This window comes from Bactrocera dorsalis, chromosome 1, assembly GCF_023373825.1.
Source record: "Bactrocera dorsalis isolate Fly_Bdor chromosome 1, ASM2337382v1, whole genome shotgun sequence".
NCBI classification, from domain to species: domain Eukaryota; kingdom Metazoa; phylum Arthropoda; class Insecta; order Diptera; family Tephritidae; genus Bactrocera; species Bactrocera dorsalis.
This window is the reverse complement of record NC_064303.1, coordinates 23,754,968-23,774,037: the sequence shown is the minus strand read 5'-3', so window position 1 is coordinate 23,774,037 and position 19,070 is coordinate 23,754,968. Positions and strand designations below refer to the sequence as shown.

General features: G+C 34.9%; 3 protein-coding genes across 6 annotated transcripts in view; 1 reads left to right on the top strand and 2 right to left on the bottom strand.

Annotated features, from left to right (window-relative positions):
* The window catches only part of LOC105232986 (protein outspread-like), a 156,073-nt gene that overhangs the window by 93,230 nt on the left and 43,773 nt on the right, over nt 1-19,070 (top strand). The window lies entirely within an intron of this gene.
* Nucleotides 5,204-9,164, bottom strand: LOC105232985 (alcohol dehydrogenase). Its single transcript, XM_049461454.1, has 4 exons — nt 8,883-9,164; nt 8,413-8,817; nt 5,552-6,044; nt 5,204-5,487 (listed from the first exon to the last, which is right to left on the bottom strand). The coding sequence occupies exons 1-4, from the start codon at nt 9,015-9,017 to the stop codon at nt 5,408-5,410; spliced, it is 1,113 nt and encodes a 370-aa protein (XP_049317411.1). The 5' UTR covers nt 9,018-9,164; the 3' UTR covers nt 5,204-5,407.
* Nucleotides 10,615-13,943, bottom strand: LOC105232983 (alcohol dehydrogenase). Of its 2 annotated transcripts, none has more exons than XM_049461463.1 (4): nt 13,655-13,943; nt 13,169-13,573; nt 10,933-11,247; nt 10,615-10,863 (listed from the first exon to the last, which is right to left on the bottom strand). In XM_049461463.1, exons 1-3 carry the CDS (start codon nt 13,772-13,774, stop codon nt 10,945-10,947), a joined length of 828 nt encoding a protein of 275 aa, XP_049317420.1. In that variant the 5' UTR covers nt 13,775-13,943; the 3' UTR covers nt 10,615-10,863; nt 10,933-10,944. The 2 variants fall into 2 exon arrangements, with proteins under 2 accessions (XP_049317420.1, XP_049317419.1); XM_049461462.1 differs by having other exon boundaries at nt 10,950-11,247.

The following is a 19,070-nucleotide window of genomic DNA, read 5'->3' as shown; positions in this document are numbered from 1 at the left end:
GGCTGAGCTTTGATGAATTCACTCACAGTTTCGATGGAATTTCCGGTGATCACGGATTTTGATTGGCCCACATGTTGATCGTCATTTATGCCTTCACCACTACTCTGAAAACGTTGAAACCACTCGTGCACTCTGCTACGGGATAGGCAATCATCGCTATAAACTTGTTTCATCAATTGAAACGTTTCGGGAAAGGTTTTACCAATTTCAAAACAAAATTTAATGTTGGCTCTTTGTTCGAAGCTCATTTTCGCACCGTTAACACAAACATTCTGACACTTAAAACACAATAACTTCACTTCCAATCGATGAAATGTCTTGAAATTCTCACTAGACTGTATAAAGATAGAAGATTCTAACGCACCAGTCGACATATAGATGGCGCCATCAATGGGCGCTAGATTCAAAAATCTCTGTTTACTTTGGAAACAAAAACAATGAATTGCTCTTTCACCAAAGCAACACTGGAACTAATTCAGCTCACGATACGATCTATGAACCAGTCCTGCAAGCACAATTTTCGCCTGTTTTAGCCACCGGCTACTAACTCCTCATTCCTAAACACGCTGAAAAAGTTAATTTCAATCAAAATGGCAACATGGCCACAAACTCCTGTTTTGAAGGTTTCACAATATCGAAGCGGTATCGAAATGTTGGAGGAACATTACAGATTATATTGCAGAATAAAACTATATTTTCTAAAAACAACGTTCTTTCATTTTTTGCCCTAGCGACTTTTTAGTCCATGTTGTAAAAAATGCACTCGTATTTCTCGAGTTTTGTTATTGAAAATATAAATATGAGATTATAAATAAACGGATTTTGTTTCAGAATTAAAATTAGTAAATTAGGGAACACAGCCGTCATTTTGTTTGAAATTTCTGTGAAAACTTTGAAAAATTTAATCGTCAAGATTATTTCTGATAAAATCTTATAAACATAATGCTAGCCGTTTTGTTATTAACTAGATTACTTAAAACTTGAAATTTGGTGCCTTTTAAAACTGAAAATATAGAATTAACGTTTTCGCTCTCTAACGCGTTTATAATCTTCCTTATATTAATGTAAGCTTTAAAATAGGCAGAGTTCTACTAAATTTGTTTGTTTAACATATGACTCATTTGATGTTGAGAATTGCATAATTCACCTGTCATTTCGTTTTAGCGCTAATTTAGGCAAATCTAGGCTTACAAGTAAGCCAGTTAGACTAACGGCCAAAAAATTCCCAGCTGCAGCTATAATTCTTAAATGTATTTATTTTGCTTGCCACACTTCCTGTATGTGAGTTAAGAGGCCTTCATGAATGCCGGCTAAGCCTGTAATAACCGCTAAACACACTAAGTTGCAGTAAGCGAACTGGACTATTCGCACAAGCCTCTCTCTACCACTTCTACTCTACCTGAACTGGTTTCCCCACGAGTACGAGATTTAAGCTGCAACTTAGCGCAACCCAAATATGTGGCGCGTTCGCACATATTGCACTCATGCAACACATTCAGGTATTCCAGAAATGTGCGCACACTTGAGGGGTTGCATGCATGAAAAATAGCACACAAGTGACTAAGCGGGCGCCAAGTCATTTGTTTAACTCTTTGCATTTCGCAAGAAAAAGTATGCTGTAGCTTTTGTAACTAAGAGTTAAATGAAATATTCACAAAAGAATGCATTAATTTGCTAAAAAAAAACGGTCTTCTGCAGAAAGCATTTGCTAGACGCTGTCAAAATATATTTCTGAATCTTACACATAGGAGCAAGTGGCCCATCTACAAATTATTGTTCAAAAGTACATGCCGCGTGCACATGCATCTACATATATGATCGCCTGCATTTTTGCAATGCAAAACTTGAAACGTTGCCAATTTGTTTCGCTTGTAAAATTTTAATTTCAATTTTTACTATTTGTCAATTTTATTTCTGTTTTTCCCTATCGGAGAAATCTACTTTTCACATAACTTTTGTCAGGTTTTTTCCGCGTCGTCAAATGCCGCCAAGCGATTGTAAGTTGCAAACATTTGCTCAAAATGCCGCACAACGGTATGCACTGCCACAACGTCGTGGTGCTAGCCGTGCAACAGCGGCAGCGCCCAAAAATAAACATTTTTCGCGTCACAGCGAATTCGTGTTAAAGTTCAATGGACCCCGAGGCCCTGTGAGATTTGTTAGTGTGGCAGCAATTGGCCACACGCTGCATGCCACAAAGTGAGCGCGCGCGCGCGAAAATTGCCAGCAATTAATTGCAACACTAACACGCGAAGTGATAGTTGTTGCCGTGACCTGGACAATTGTAACTTCCAATACCATCCAAACAAATACCAGGTTCAATGTCCGTCCGTGACTAATTTTCCTTAAATATACTTATTTATTTTTACTTAAATTTTCCGAAGTTTTACAAGGGAAAGTGTCAACAAAAATAAACAAATAAAAGACCCGTTTAACCACAGTCAAGCGTAATTTCAAGGAATTTTTAACTCAACTAAAAATAAAGAAAAAAACTATAAAAACTGTTTGAGGAAAATGAAATGGAGTGAAAGAGTGCTTACAAAAGTGCATAAATTGGTCTCGCCCGTTCATGAAATTATACAATTATTTCAACTGAACTGATTATTTACAACTCCTACTTAACCATTTCCATTTTTCTAAGCTCAGACTTGTTTAATATCTTGCAGCCGTATTCCAATCTACAATTGCCAACTAATGGGAAAAAATAAATAATTTCATACCATAACGATATAATGATCTTTGAGACGGCTACTCCAAAAACCTGATAAATGTCTGCGACAACTAATTAGAAACATAAATATTTCTTTTTAAATAAAGAAAAGTGTTAAAAAAATATTTCCAAAATGTTTTTTTTAATATTGTCATTATTTGGTATTTTGTCGGAAATCAATTTTCTTTTAATATGGCACCATACCGACGATTACTGATCGGTATCGGTGCACCTTTAAGCAACTTTTTGACAGCGTTTCATGAATGCTCAATAGGATTGAGATCTGGGCTGAACAATGGCCAGAGTTTCTCTTAAAGAGGTGTTTTGGTTCATTGTCTTACTCATAAGTTCAAATTACTAGCACATTTTCTTTTGCCCACGCTAGCAGCACATTACGCAGTATCACAACATACTTTTCTTTGCTGAGGATTTCTTAAGCGCGACGTAGTAGACCAAATCGGTTTTATGAAAAATATCCCCAAACAATGTTTTTTTGTCGCCATGCTTGCAGACAGGGGAAACGTATTTGGGAAGGAAATCTGAATCTTTTATCCATCTTACTTTTTTTCTATCATCTGTACGAACGAAGACGTTTGATTAACCTTTCGTCGTTTCAAACCACAAATTTTCACTTGTTGATCTCCCAATATCTCTGGATATCGGCAGCACCTTTTCACGGAAAGCGTTTTCACATACACTGAATCGGGCAAACCCTGTGTATGAAAGTTTTGCCTGGTCTCTCCTTACGACGCACATTTTTTGTTGTTTGGTATCTTGAAAAATAATTCATTTCCAACATTTTGGGGCAATATACATATGAACATAAATGGTTGCAACAGCCTAAAACAGCAAACAACGTGAAACCGAAGCCCGAATCAGCTGATACGACCTATCTTATGAGAGCGCAATGTAAATGATTAGCCAACAGCGCTTTACCTTAAGAGACCGTAAAATTTTCCACGATTTGGATTTTTCTCGTAGAAACGAGTCAGCTGATTGCTCTCTTACAACTCAGGGTCGACATACTTTAGTAATTATAAAAACTGTCTTCAAAATGTTTGAAATTTTCTTAAACTAACTCAAAATCAGAGACGAATGCTATTATTTATAAATATACATATATTTTAATAGTTTGATTTCAGTTTTGATATTTTATATTATGAAAAATTGTACTTGAAAACTTAGATGTGTACAAAACTATACATGCTTATTGCGCGATGGCAACATTGTTCAAATGAAAACAAAAAAGAAAGGCTGATTTCTACGGGCACAACTTTTGACAAATTTTGTTCACTACGGACGGTAGCTAACGAAGGGAGAAGCGGAATTCGCTGTTTCTATATGCTATAATACGTCAAACCAGTGCGCATGACAGGTATTCAAATTGTGGCACTATCCACGATCGATTTATATTTCCATAAACATAACCAACTCATAGCAGAAAACAATTTTAACTAACAGAAGCTTTTGTTTTGAATTCAAAACAAGATGACCTTTTGCTTCAATATAAAATTTGCATAAAATTACCACCACGGCACTGAACTTTAAATAATAACTCTACTTAATGCACTCTCTTGGAAAATCGATTTTGAGGCATACATTTCTAAAGATATAATGGCATATATAAAGACAATATACCGTTATTTCGTCGGTGATCGATGCAAACGGCGGAAATGCAAAGACAAAAGACAGACCTTTTGTTTCCAATTACTTGGCATATCCATATCTGTATGTAGTATGAATTAAGTCCTCCCGAATAATTTCCGGAAGCAGGTTTTAGACTTCTAACTCCTTCTTTATAATAATAATTGCCCACTCAATTAAAAAATATACTTTAATTCAAGATTACAAGATCATTTTCGATTTGGTATCAATAATCAATATACTTTTCCTTGTCATGAAATTTTTAGTTACCTAGGAACCACATTTAGACTACAACCCAGTACTGACTGACAATTCATATCAATATACATATATCAAGGATTATTAAAAGTTGCTTTGGAACGAGAATTCAAAACATTTTCTATGGAAAAATCATTAAAAAATCCTGATAGAACCTCAAATCTAATTTTTATAAAAATTGTCCTTAACATATCATTTCCAAGACTCTTTCTTACAAGACATTTACTCATGATTACCGGAATGGGCGAAATAAGATACGATCAGCAATTATTTGGTGTATAGGACCCATTCCTTAACATAAGAAGCACGATAAACTCTCCAAATAAATAATTGTAAACTGTACAGGGCTTACATCAATTAAGTAAGACGAATTGTCTCAAAATTCACCAGGAAAATGTCAAGAATTCACCTATTACCTATTAATATATATGATTAAACATTATATTATATTATATAATTAACATTTTCTCATATACATATATGTATGTAATATTGTGGTCCTGATAACCTGTATACCATATCTCCTATCCTCCTTTCTGTATAAGTTTACATATTAACTTTACAACCTTTAGGTGAATAAAACCATTAAAATAATTTCTAAAGAAAAAACTTACAATATCTCAGTTTCTATTTTAATCAGTTACTCGCTTATTATTCCTTATATATCCACATTTTTATCTTAATCTATATTTTCATAAATTAAAATTTCTAAAATACTGTTAAAATAGGTTTACTACTTTTTGTATAAAAATTTTCAAACACATTTTCTCAATACTCAGTATTCAGTCGCGTTCTTCATGTTTTGCATATATTTTGCATATCCCTTCCTAAATCGCATATTAGATACCTTCGTTTTCTCAGCGGCATTGTTTCATCTGAAACACATAAAATAAATATATTCATAAATCCATCAATAAAAGAATATTATGCAAGATTTACCTGTCTTTTTTTCAGCTGTCACTTGTTCGGTGGGGTTTCGGACAGTTGCTTTCGCTTGTTCTGCGGATGCTTCCTTTTGCGATGTCTCTCCTTTTTGCACAGTTTCTGCCGTTTGCGAAGTTTTTTCGTTCTGTTCTAATTCCTTAGTACGTTCTGTTTCTTTATTTTGTTCAGCTTCTTTATTTGGTTCAGAACCTTTCTTTTGCTCAGCCTCTTTATTTCGCTTATGCGGTGGCGTCCAGAAATTCTTTATTTCCACCAATTTCAGTTGGCCCATATCACACAACCAAGTTGCACCATTAGCGTTTGTCTCCATGGCTTTGACAATATTCATGGCACAATCAGCTGGCAATTGTGGTTTGACTAAGCGACGCAATCTCTCGCTCACAATCAGGTTCTTCCCCAGAAAGCAGTGTACATCTTCAAAATGTTTGGTGCTGGTAGGGCCCGGACATATGGTATATAACTTTATACCAGTTTTTGGCTCTAATAGCTGAAAATGATTGCAAGTATTATTAGCAATTTAGTAGTCAAGCATATTGTCTAATTATAATTTTTAAATTGATACATATCTCGGGTGTACCGTATTTTTATACCCTGAACTCTTATTAATACGAAGTTTTCTGCAACTAGAAGTAAACGTCATAGACCATGTAAAATGTATGTCTGTCTGTATGTCTGTATGTCTGTATAACGCGAACTAGTCCCACGGTTTTTGAAATATCTGAACCGAACAATGTCCAACATTTCAATCATACAAATATGAGTATGGTTCACAAGCAAATCATGTCTAAGTTGATCGCTACTGATTCAAATTTGTTCTTTGTTTAATAAACTGACAGAATCAGCCAGAGTAACGGTTTAGTACTCGAGTTTTAACAAAAATGCATTACTCGTTGCAGTTCTCTGTTTGCTATCATACTAACTGATCGATGAAAATCATTTATTGTTGTATGAAAAACTTTTTGATTTGACTAGATATCTTTCAAATAATAATTCTCCGAACATATTATACAGATCGGATCTTACAAACTTAACTATCAAAATGAAATCGTTGTATTGGAAAATTGTTTCTTTGACAAGATATATTCACGAAATTTGACATGCACTATATTATTATCCAAGGTGTGCACTCCGAGCGTTCCGAACGTCGAGCGGTATTATTATTTTTGGGCCTTTTTTGGAACCTTCCAATGGTAAAGTAGGTTTCTACATTAATTCTACGGGTGTAAGGGAACAGAAAGTGCAAAAAAAAAAAAAAACATTTTTGAAAAAAGATTACCATACTGACCCCTTAATATAATTTTCTCTAGTATACATCTACTACATAATAGTACGAGGTGTGATCAAAAAGTATCGCGAATCGTAACAGACAGTTTTCTTCGATTGCTGGGGCGTGGTGCATCATGAGTTCTTGCCACAGGGAAGAACGGTCAATAAGGAATATTACCTGCAAGCTATGTGCAATTTGCGCGAAGCAATCCGCAGAAAGGCTCGGATTTGTGGAAGAACAAAAATTGGCTTTTGCACCACGATAACGCCCCTGCTCACACACATCGTTGCTTTTTGGCCAAAAGCAACACACTAATGATGCCGTAGCCACCGTATTCCCCAGATCTGGCCCCCTGTGACTTTTTCTTGTTCCCTAAACTGAAGAGGCCCAAGAAAGGACGACGTTACGCTTCTCTTGACGAGATAAAGACGGCATTGAAGGAGGAGCTTAAGAAGATAAAAAAAAATGATTTTTTGAAGTGCTTCGAAGATTGGAAAAACCGTTGGCACACGTGTATATTATCTCATGGGGATTACTTTGAAGGGGACAAAATAGATATTCATGAATAAATAAATAATTTTTGAAAAAACACAAAATTCGCGATACTTTTTGAACACACCTCGTATATTGTTCAGCACTGTAAAATTGATTTTTATTTATGCCACGCTATCTTTATAAAATTTTTTTTATTAATGGTAAACACTTTAATAATAATGGAATAAGTTTACTTCGAGTAAACTCCGTTCCTTACGATTTCTTTCATATGTGTACATATATAACAACTAGTTATATCTGCATATAGTGTTTTGTTGACTTGTTGATAGTCTAGTGTAAAATGTGCAAAACGAAACTTAAAAGCATTGAAGATAACGGAGGTATACTCTTTTTACAATTTACTCGCTAACTGCGCTGATACTGTTAAAACAACTTTAAAGTCAATTGCTCTAGCTTTTGAGCTTCCAGTGTTGTCAAAATAACATTATTACACACATTTTAGTTTTGGCCGATACTTCTTTGCGGCAAAATCTAAATACATCTAAGTACATATCGCTCATTTGCTGCAAGACCGGCATAAATCAAAAAACGTGATTTTTGAGTTAATGCTGCAGAATTGTTCGTTATATCATACTTCATGTTGAGTGAAAAATTCATATGAATACCTCTTATATGCTCCGCTTGAGAAGAGATGTAAGGTTGGAGTCACCGTGTAAGGTTGTAGTCAGTTGAAAACTTTAAACGCGTTTTCTGGAGAATCGATTTTTTTGACTTATGCCGGTCTTGCAGCAAATGAGCGATATGTATATATGCAACTTGCTTACGAAATTATATGCACTGCACATATTCTGTACAACACTGTATTTTTTTCACTCCCACTTCAATTTTATAGTTTTTTGTTTTGTTTCTGCAAATGTTATCTAGTTTTTTTTGTTTTTGTTTTTAACTCAACAGATTATCAATATACCAATACACTTATGTGCATGTTACTACACTTATCACTTCACACTAATCACGTGATTTTATTATAAATACATATTTATCTGTGATTATAGTATAAGATTGTTCTACAGCTTTCGCTAATTTTACCTACCGCTAATGCTCGTGTAAAGTTCAAAATCCCTCCCTTTGTCGCGCTATATATTGGTAAGGAGGGAAAGGGTGTCAATGCCGCAACCGAAGCTATATTCAGGACAACACCGCCTTTGCCACCTTTACTTTTATCCATTAAATCGTAGGCCACTAGCGTGGCATTAATGGTAGCGGTAAAATTTGTTGCAATAATCAAATCGAAATCGCGTTCGTCAGCTATGCCCGCGCCATTAATAAGAACATCGATGTGTCCAAATTTTTCCACTATTCGCGTAAATATCGCACGAGTTTCTTCCAACCCGCAAGTGACGTCAAATGCCATAAACTGGCAAACGTGTTTTGTGTCGACGACATTTATCTCATTGAAAGCTGACTCATTCCACACCTGATCGAGTATCATAAGATTCTGTAATGTAACATAATGTTACTCTTAAATTTAGTTTTATTGAAATTCGATAGACGCTAACATACCGCGACACCTTTTTGCACCAGCTGTTTACACGTATTTAAACCGATGCCACCAAAGCCACCTATATAAATAACATTCTTTCCATTCAAATCGAATCCAACTTCGTCCATATTTATATCCATTTGACAACACTCCATATTTATTTATATATATTTTTTTGCCTTCAAGGTTTATCTATCCGGTTTTTGAGCGCACGGCAAAATACTTAAATAAAGTATTCAGTTCAACTTTTATCTTAATATGTGCAAACACAACCGTTTGCCTTTGCGTTCGAATTTTGACTGAGCTGCCAGTGTATTGTGTACAGTCACGATAAAAATGAGTATTTATTTTTGGTAGATTTTTACCGAGCCAATATAGGTTGTATACATATGTATGTATGTATTGTTATTTATTTTTTGTTATCATTTGCCTAGCTATTGTATTTCCATGGAGTCTATTCAAAGAGCCGTAAACGTATGCGCTTTGATCGACACGTACGGTGAGCGTATTCATATCGGTTGTAAACGTCGCGCTCTCTTAAAATGACGCTAAACTTATCAGTGTTTAAACCTTTTTACCTCGGTTCTATGTCTGACTCACCGTTATCACTTATCAAATAAACCAGATTCTTTTATATAAATATACATACATACATACTATATGTGTATGTGAATGGTCGTATTGGTGTTGAGATAACCAATACTATAGGAAATCAGAGAGAGTAGGGCATATTTTTTATAGTCTCAATGGACGATACTATGACAACAAAAAAAGAAAAGCCCCTTTTAGCATAGCAGTAATGGCTGATCAGCCATTGTATCAATGCAGTGCCGTATGTCATGTATTATTAACATTTTCTTCCACCAGCCTTTGTGTTTCGGCCTTTATCATAAAAAACATTTATATTTTCTCTGCTGGTGTTCATTTTCGACGCGTACCCAAACGATAATCAGTAAGCAATAATTAAACTGTCTGAAAAGGTTTTTAGACTCTATCTTTCTAACCATTTTTGGCATAATCAATATTTTGGCTTTAGCTATGACCGTATATCCGTCTGCCTGCTGTCTCTTTCAAATTTTGAGATATCGCACTGAAATTTTGCATACGTCCTTTTCACTCTAAGGAGCTGTTCTTTTGCCGCAATCCCTAATATCGGACAACTATAACATGTAGTTGCCATACAAACTGAACGATCAACATCAAGTTCTTGTATGGAAAAGATTTTTATTTGACGAGATATCTTAACGAAAATTGGCATATATTATTTTCTGAGACAAGGGTGCAATCTCCAAAGAAATTGTTCATATCAGTTAACTATAGCATAGAGCTGTCATACAAACTGATCGTTCAAACTCAAGCCCTTGTATGGAAAACTGTTTTATATAACAAGGTACAATACAAGAAATTGTTCAGATCAGATCACTATAGCATATACAAATATACATGTTATGTAGCTGACTTAAGCTTGCCGATCAAAATCAAAAAAAAGGTGTTTTTATATGCTTTTATGCCACAAAAAATAGACCTGTGAAGTTTGGTATAACCTCCATGCACCCAAAGTTTAAATTTTTCCAACAGGGGTAGTTAAGCAAGTTTTGTAATACTTTGTAGAATGTTAACAAACCGGTTTCACTCTGTTATATTCGAAACACAAATATGCTTCTATGACTGTAAGACTGTAAGAGTTACTAATCGTTAAAAAGAGTACCTAGTACTATTGAGAGAACAACCACAAATGATAACACATCCAAATACAATATGTCTAAAACTTTTTATTAAATTCTTATAGTCTAGAAATAAGGTACTCCTTACTTACAAATATATGTACTATTTACTATATATCAATATGTATATTTAAATCTTCAGTCTATGAGTTGTAGGGCGCTGCGTCCCTTAGTTTGCTCTCAAGAGTCGTGCTTCTAAACTGCAATATCAGCTGTATGTATCACATTCCGCGCGCCGAGAATTGCAGCTTTCGCTTTCTGGATTTTACAGATACTTCTGTAAAAGTAGAAAAATTAAGGTTTTTAATTTGATGAAAGAAATTTTAAATATTGTATTTAGCTTTGCCTTTGCATTTTTCTAACTTTGCTCTGTTTCCGGGTCTTGTCTCTGATGTGGTGGTGTCCAAAAATTTTTTACTTCCACCAATTTAAGCTGCCCCACATCACACATCCACGTAGCCCCATTTTTATGCGCTTCTATAGCTTTGACTATATTCTTTGCACATTGGTTAGCTGTTTGTATTGGACACGGACGACCGCGCATTTTCTCTTTAAAACACAACTCTCTGCCTTGGAAATGGTGCACATTGTCCCAATGTTTAGTGTCCGTAATGCCGGGACAAATACTATATAAAGTTATGCCGGATTTGGGTTCTAATTGCTGTAAAGTAAAAATAATAACAAAATTATTAGAAATAACCAGGGAAATTTATATATTATATTACATATTGAGCAACGTACAAATATCAGGAGAAGAAAAAAACGTAGACTAACAAACTAAATGTATCTCAATACACACAAGGCGCGTTCAAAAGTAAACAGGACTTAAAAAAAACAGAACAAATGGTTTTTTGGCGAAATCAATTTATTTTCTTCCAAACAAACTCCTTCTGCTTCAATACAGATTTTTGCACGGTCCAAAAGCATGTCGAACGAGTGTTTTAGCTCGTTAGCCGGTATGGCCGTCAGTATGCCGGTGCAAGCCCTTTGAATGGTCTCTACATCTACATAACGCTTTCCTTTCATGGGCATGCATTTTTTCGAAAAGGAAAAAGTCGCACGGTGCCATATCAGGTGAATACGGGGCGTGGTTAATGATTAAAATGTGATTTTTGGTCAAATAATCATTCTTCGAATGTTGGATTCTGCAATTTTTGGTCATCAGTCAATTTGTGCGGAACAAACCGTGCACACACCTTTCAAAATGTGATAAATTGATGTTTTGGAAATGTTCAATTCCAATTCCAATTCAATGATGATTTGTGCTGATTTTTGATGAATTCACGCACAGTTTCGATGGAATTTCCGGTGATCACGGAATTTGATTGGCCCACATGTTAATCGTCATTTATGTCCTCACGACCACTTTAAAAACGTTGAAACCACTCGTGCACTCTTCTACGGGATAGGCAATCATCGCCATAGATTTGTTTTATCAATTGAAGCATTTCGTTTGACCAATTTTAAAACAAAAATTAATGTTGGCTCTTTGTTCGAAGCTCATTTTTGCACCGATGACACAATCATACCGACACTTAAAACACAATAACTTCACTTCCAATTGAAATGTCATAAAAATCTCACTGCAAAATCAATAAAGATAGAAGATTCTAACACACCAGTCGACATATACATAGATGGCGCCACCAGGGGGCGCTGGATTCAAAAAGTTTACTGTTTACTTTGGAACGCACCTTGTATGCTAAGAGTTTGTAATGAAATTTGTAAGACGTGAATTATGTTTTAATTAACAGTCGGTGTAAGGATATAGATCAAATATATACATATGTAATACATGACGAACTGTGTCGATTTAGCCATGTATGTATGTCTGTACGTCTGTCTGACTGTATATACCCGAACTAGTAACTCAGTTTTTCTTTATTTCCCCAAAGAACTACTCCAATTGTCCGAACCGCCGACATCTGACCACTATAACATCTAGCTGTCATATTAACAAACCGATCAAATTCAAGATAGATATGTTTTTATACCCTTTTATGCTATGAGAAATGGTCGAGTGTAGTAGTAGTGGGTATTCTAGCTACTCTGCAGCTGAAGTTAACGTTTTTTCCTCTTTAAAAATTCTTAAAAATTCGAATTTCCCGTTATCAGCTGTTTTTCCCCGGTAATAAAATTGATGTTTCGAAACCACTAAGGACGGTAAATTTAATGACTCAATTCAAACGTCAAACTTTATTTTGACGAATTTAGGAGTCAGTAAACTATAAAAATTTTGCTTACGTCGCAGTGAGTCTGCATAATTGAAAACCATATACTCACATAGACTCACTCACAAAAATGCGCGAGTATATGTAACTGTTATCGGCTGAAAAACCGGGCCTCAACTCAGCGTATAACATACAAGTATGTATAACCTTGTTCACCGTGCACAGACTCTGTCACGCACTCTTATCTACTACCCAACACCATATACATATGTATGTACATTATAGTGGTTGCATCTGACCCATAGCACCAAAACAAGTGTCAAGTTTTACAAAATTCTTATCTGCTACATACACATACATCTTTTTGTAATCACCGCTTACAATGTGCAGTTGAAGCTATGGTTTACCTACCGCTAATGCTCGTGTAAAGTTCAAAATCCCTCCCTTTGTCGCGCTATATATTGGTAAGACGGGAAAGGGTGTTAGTGCCGCTACCGACGAGATGTTCACAACTACACCTCCTTTACCGTCTCTGCTCTTATCCATTAGATCGTAGGCAACGAGAGTGGCATTAACAGTGCCCGTAAAATTGACAGCGATTAAATTATCGAAATCTTTTTCAGTACATATACCCGCGCCATTAATTAGCATATCGATGCTTCCGAGTTTCTCCACTATTTGTTTGAACAGTAGACGCGTCTTTTCCAAACCGCAAGTGATGTCAAACTCCGTAAACTTGCACACACAACGCGAATCGACTGAGCTAAGTTCTTTGAACGCTGATTCATTCCAGGCCTTGTGTAGTATCATAAGATTCTGTAAATTTATTGCACAAATATTAGTTTTTCTAGCACACTTTTTGTTGTTTTTGTGTGGAAATTTTATCTATCAACCTACCGCAACACCATTTTGTACCAATTCTTTACATGTTTCCAAACCGATGCCACCAAAACCACCAATATAAACAATATTCTTGCCGTTCAAGTCCATATTCACTTCTTCCGTACTGCTAGCCATAATTTTTGTTTAATACCTCCAACACTATTATTTACTTGTATAAACTAATTTAGTTGTTTATGTTTTTACACAACACTAAATAATATTCAAACACATGATATTTGTAAATATCGTCCATATATACATACGAATATACTATATGAATCGCGCACAACCGTCTGCCTTTACGTTCGAACTCTGACTGAGTCGCTTCAGCACTAAAAACCTGTTGGCGATAACGTATTGCTATAAATATGTATGTATTTCAAAATTTTTGCTAGTCATCGTAAGCATTGTATGTATATATGTATTTATTGTTATCTGAATTGTTAATTAGATAATTTCGTTGCGTTTATTCACTCAGTACGCATACATAGATCATATAAACACATCTAACATTTTTGAGAGTGTGAGTAACCTTATCGATTTCGCGAGTAATATGTTCCTCTCTTAATTTTTAAACAAAATTGTGCGAAGTCATTGCTATCAGCCGTCAAAAAACCTTTAATTTTTTTTTGTATGAAAATATTAATGAACATTTTTATGTACGACATTCTTCATGTATGTATCTACTATGTATGTTATGCATTATCTGAACATATAATATGTGCTTGCACGTTCTAGCCATAAGCAGATATTAAGGCACGTGTTTATATACTACATAATATACTGATTGTGCGTTTGAGAGAAGGGAACAGAGACAAGCTGGAGATAAATTATTGAAAGGCGGCCATCTTGTTTTAAATACTATAAATAAAGAATTTATCCAGTTAAAGTGATATTTTAGTCATGTTTGAAAATCGATTATTGATGTGTTACATCCAAAAACTAAAGTTGCCATATGTTCTGAAAATTTTGTAAAAAAAAATGAAGGGGAAACAAGAAAAAACCTTAACTTCGGTTACACCAAATGTAAAAGTGTATGAACAAGATTTCTAGCTTGATTTTGAGCGATCAGTTTGAATGGTAGCTACATCCATATATGCTTTAGGGTTCCAATCTTAAATTTTTTTTAAATTTATTGTAGCGTTGCCTTGGAAAATAATGTAAGCCAAATTGCGCAGACCTTACCTTAAAAAACTATCCCTACAAGGACTTGATTTTAATCGTCATTTTTTTAAGATGTAGATTGTAGCATTGCCTGGGATAATAGTCTAAGCCAAACTTCGTGAAGGTTAGATTAGGTTAGATGGCTGATCAAAGATCGCACGTGGCCTATACGTAGTCCTTTGTGATGCCATAGAAAATAGAACTCCCGTGTTCGGACTTACAGATCGGCAAAACGCTTGGTAGCCGATACAAATTTGCAAAGGCGCTTGATATCTACACCCACCAGTTCGGTAGGATGTCTGAAGGTATGTGCCTTAACCTCCCGAATGCGGGACAGTCAAGAAGGAAGTGCTGGCTAGTTTCTGCCGCATCTTCTTCTAAGCAGCTTTTGCAAGCGGCATCCGGTAAGATTCCTAGTCTTACAGCATGTGTGCCAATAAAGCAATGGCCTGTCAAGAGCCCCACTACTAAAGAGAGGCTAGCCTTACTGAGGGCGAAGAGATCGTTAGATCTTCTGTGATCTATCTTGAGCCAAAATGCTTTTGCGACCGAGCATGTACCAGTGCTGGCCCAGCGTTGACCAAGCATTCTACCGATACTGACTCTAGGGTGCCTCGTGAAGGTACCTTGTCAAAAAAAAAACAAAGTTTTCAATACATGAGCTTTCATCGTTTCAGTTTGCGAGGCCCAGCTTTCCAGTAGTAGAACACAAGAGGACACCGGAGCACAAACCCGTTCCCATTCTACCGATACTGACTCTAGGGTGCCTCGTGAAGGTACCTTGTCAAAAAAAAAAAACAAAGTTTTCAATACATGAGCTTTCATCGTTCAGTTTGCCAGCTATATACTATAGTGGTCCGTTAACAGCGGTTCTGACAAATAAGCAGCTTCTTGAGAAGAAAGAAATATTTTATGTAAAATTTCAGGTCGATATCTCAAAATATTTTGGATTGATTCGCGTATATACAGACGAACAGACAGAGGGGCTTGGCTAAATCGGCACGCTGATCGTTTTGGCAAGTATAATTACATGTATCACATTATGCAGAACATATTATAAACAATGGTTAAATTTTCGAAGTACCAGTCCCTGACTTATCAGGTTTGGTTAATTTTTAGACTTTTTGAGGTCATGGTCATAAATACAAAGCGCGTTACTGATAGCAATACATTTTTGCTACATCGTGGGAACTATACTCGGCGTTCCCTTTGTGAAGGTTTTATATCTTATCGTGCAAGCGTGGCACCTATGCATTTCATACTTAAAACATAACATCAACAAAAATTGATTTAGTCAAACTGTAATTGATTTTGATAATATATTGTTTTTGTATTGCTTATTGCTATAAAAGACGTCAAAAAGGTTTTTTGTGTTTGTTGTTTTTCCTATTATTCGGTATTTGGTAATTTAGTGTGAGCCCTAAGCATGAAATATACACACATATATAAAGCTATCACAACTTTTGATTAAAACTTTATCAAATTTTTCTTGATAAAGTTGCTTTTTCAAAATCACCGCTCATCAAGCAAAGAATTTAGTTAAATAATTAAGTGTCATCAAAATATCCAAAGAGAAAACAATTTTCTTTGTTTGCTTTATAATCAGTAAGAAACTTATTAACATGTCACCATGAGTTTTCATGTCACCATGAGTTTTAAGGGTAAACAAAGAAAGATAACACAAATAAATCCAGTCATCTAACTCAATATTTGTTGACTAAAGTACAACATTAGTGGCCATTGAATAACTCCTGTCTTACTGATAAGTCGGCACTTGAAAATTTAACAATTCATGCAAGTGGTGCAAAAATAATGTGCAACATTCTTTAGATTGGTCAGATAAAAGCCGCAGCAACAAAGTGTTATTATTCCTAAAGATGTTATCTTATCCCTGCTATAGTATAAAAAGTCATGTAGAGTACATCCCCATGAACTACTTTGGTACTAAATTAAACTAGTTTTGACTACCCTTAAGATCAAATCGTTTAGTTCCTAACTATCTTCATAGACATGTTCCATACGACAAATCTGTTTTTCACGCAAAAAAAAGCTCATAGCTCGAATAGCCGAGTGAAAGCTTTTAAAACTCGTGAAATCGCCAATCTTATGAAAGACGATCGTTTTTCCGATAATGAAATTAAAAAAAACTATGCATTTCTTATAGCAACTATCTGTATAAGTAAATACCAACGTTTTGCGTCCAAAATAAAATGTCTTGCTAGTTCTTTTTTGCCACGTTTTGCGATGTAAACATATTTCAAGTTGAATTAAAGTTACCTGATAAGATAAAAGTATTTTTTATGGAGATCTTTATCTTTATTTTTATCCGTTAGTTTGATTGGTGGATATATGCTATAGTGGTTCGATCTAAACAACGTATTCGGAGATTGCACCGTTGTCTTGTACAACAATCTATGGCAAATTTTGTAATGATATTTGTTCAAATAAAGAACTTGATTTTGATCGGTTGGTTTGTATGAAGGGCTGTCATGCTGTAGTGGTCAAATATCTGCGGTTCCTAAAAATGAGCAGTGCAAAATTTCAGATTGATATCTCAAAAACAAAACTGACTTGGCTAAATCGACTGAGTTCAGTACGGACATAGTTTATAACTATATACATAGTAAACACTTTATAGGGCCTACTTCGAGAAGTCAATAAAAATGGGTGACTTAAATTATAATATTTGTATACGAGGGCTGCTATATTTCTGGCCTAATAATGAAAATAGGCATATTTATCAACGAAAATGTTTTTTTTTTTCTTCGTTGGATTTGGCTCGTCTTGGAAGACCCACACGGTCGTTTGCTGTTTTGTTTCGGGCTCATACGCATAGATCCATGATTCGTCACCTGTGACCTGTATTCACGAGTTAATTTCATTTTTTGGCCGAGATGAATTTTTTAATTCCCTGTAAATAAAACAATTCACGATTAAATGACAAAACGTTCTGAGTGATGTTATGCTAAAAAATGTCAAACTTTCCAATGGAAATGTCAGATTGCACCTGGCAACACTTAGTGTTGCCTAGTCCAGAAATATATATAGCAGCCTACGTATTGAAACTAGAGATTCTTATTAGAAAATTAAATATGTCCGTTTCCAGAAACACTTTATTTCTGAAAGTGACGTTCGCAAATACATTTACTATTACCGCTTGTCACTGCTAATTGCAGGGTGTGTAAATAACGCAATCCGCTGTATAATAATCTCGTATAATTTTCTAATTAGCTGTTAAATGGTTTGTCATTATTATAATATAAATTTCAATTCATATAGTAATTTTACGGCAAATACTCTTTATGAATTATTATATGGCACGTATTGAACTTACACTTTTGAGAGACGCGTGTTTTAAGATTTAGAATATGTGTTTCGTATGAAGTGTGAGTAATATAAAAATGCAAATTCATTTATCACAACATTTCAAATATTACTAATCATTAAAAATATTTATGGAGGAATAAATTTGATACCAAATTGTTAAAAGTGTAGGAGAAATTCCGCAACTTCATCATAGATGGGGGTTTCATGGCGAAAACAATGACTATCAGTAAATGACAGTAACATGTACTTCATTTGCTTGCGCTGACTATGCAATTCTTATCTACTGAATTGGGAAGTTTACTGATAAAATAAATAATCCCATAATCTTTATTGCTACGAACAACGTGCAAAAAGTAAAAATTCGCAAGTAATGATAAAGGTTATGTTCCCACATACATACATATGTATTTACGAAGGAAATTTTTGCTGATTTTTTACGGAAATGTTAGCGCATATAATCAAAAAGTATTGTTAATAGCAATCATACCATTATTTATCTAACATGTTCTTGTTAAAAAAAAACCCAACATATGTATGTATATCTATGAATAATGTATGTGCATATGTATATTGAAGAGGAAATGATTTTAAATTTCCGATATAAAAAATTTACTAAACTACCAAGTCAACCGGTGCGAAATTTATTCGAGGTAAAAGCGCAACCTTAAATCGTAAACGATTACTTTAAAAGTTAATTTTTTACACAAAATATATTAATATGTGCCTTATATGGTCGGCATGATGAGCCTAGTCGATTTAGCCATGCCTGTCTGCCTGTCTGTTAACATTTTTTCTTATTTATTGCAATTAAGCTCAGTCATAGTGTGTTTAGCTTTTTGAAAGATTCTTTAAATTGTTTCCCCTTTAACGTCTCCAATTTTAGCATCTTTTTCAGCTGTGGTTGAATATAACAAATACAATCTCTCGTTGAAGATTCTTA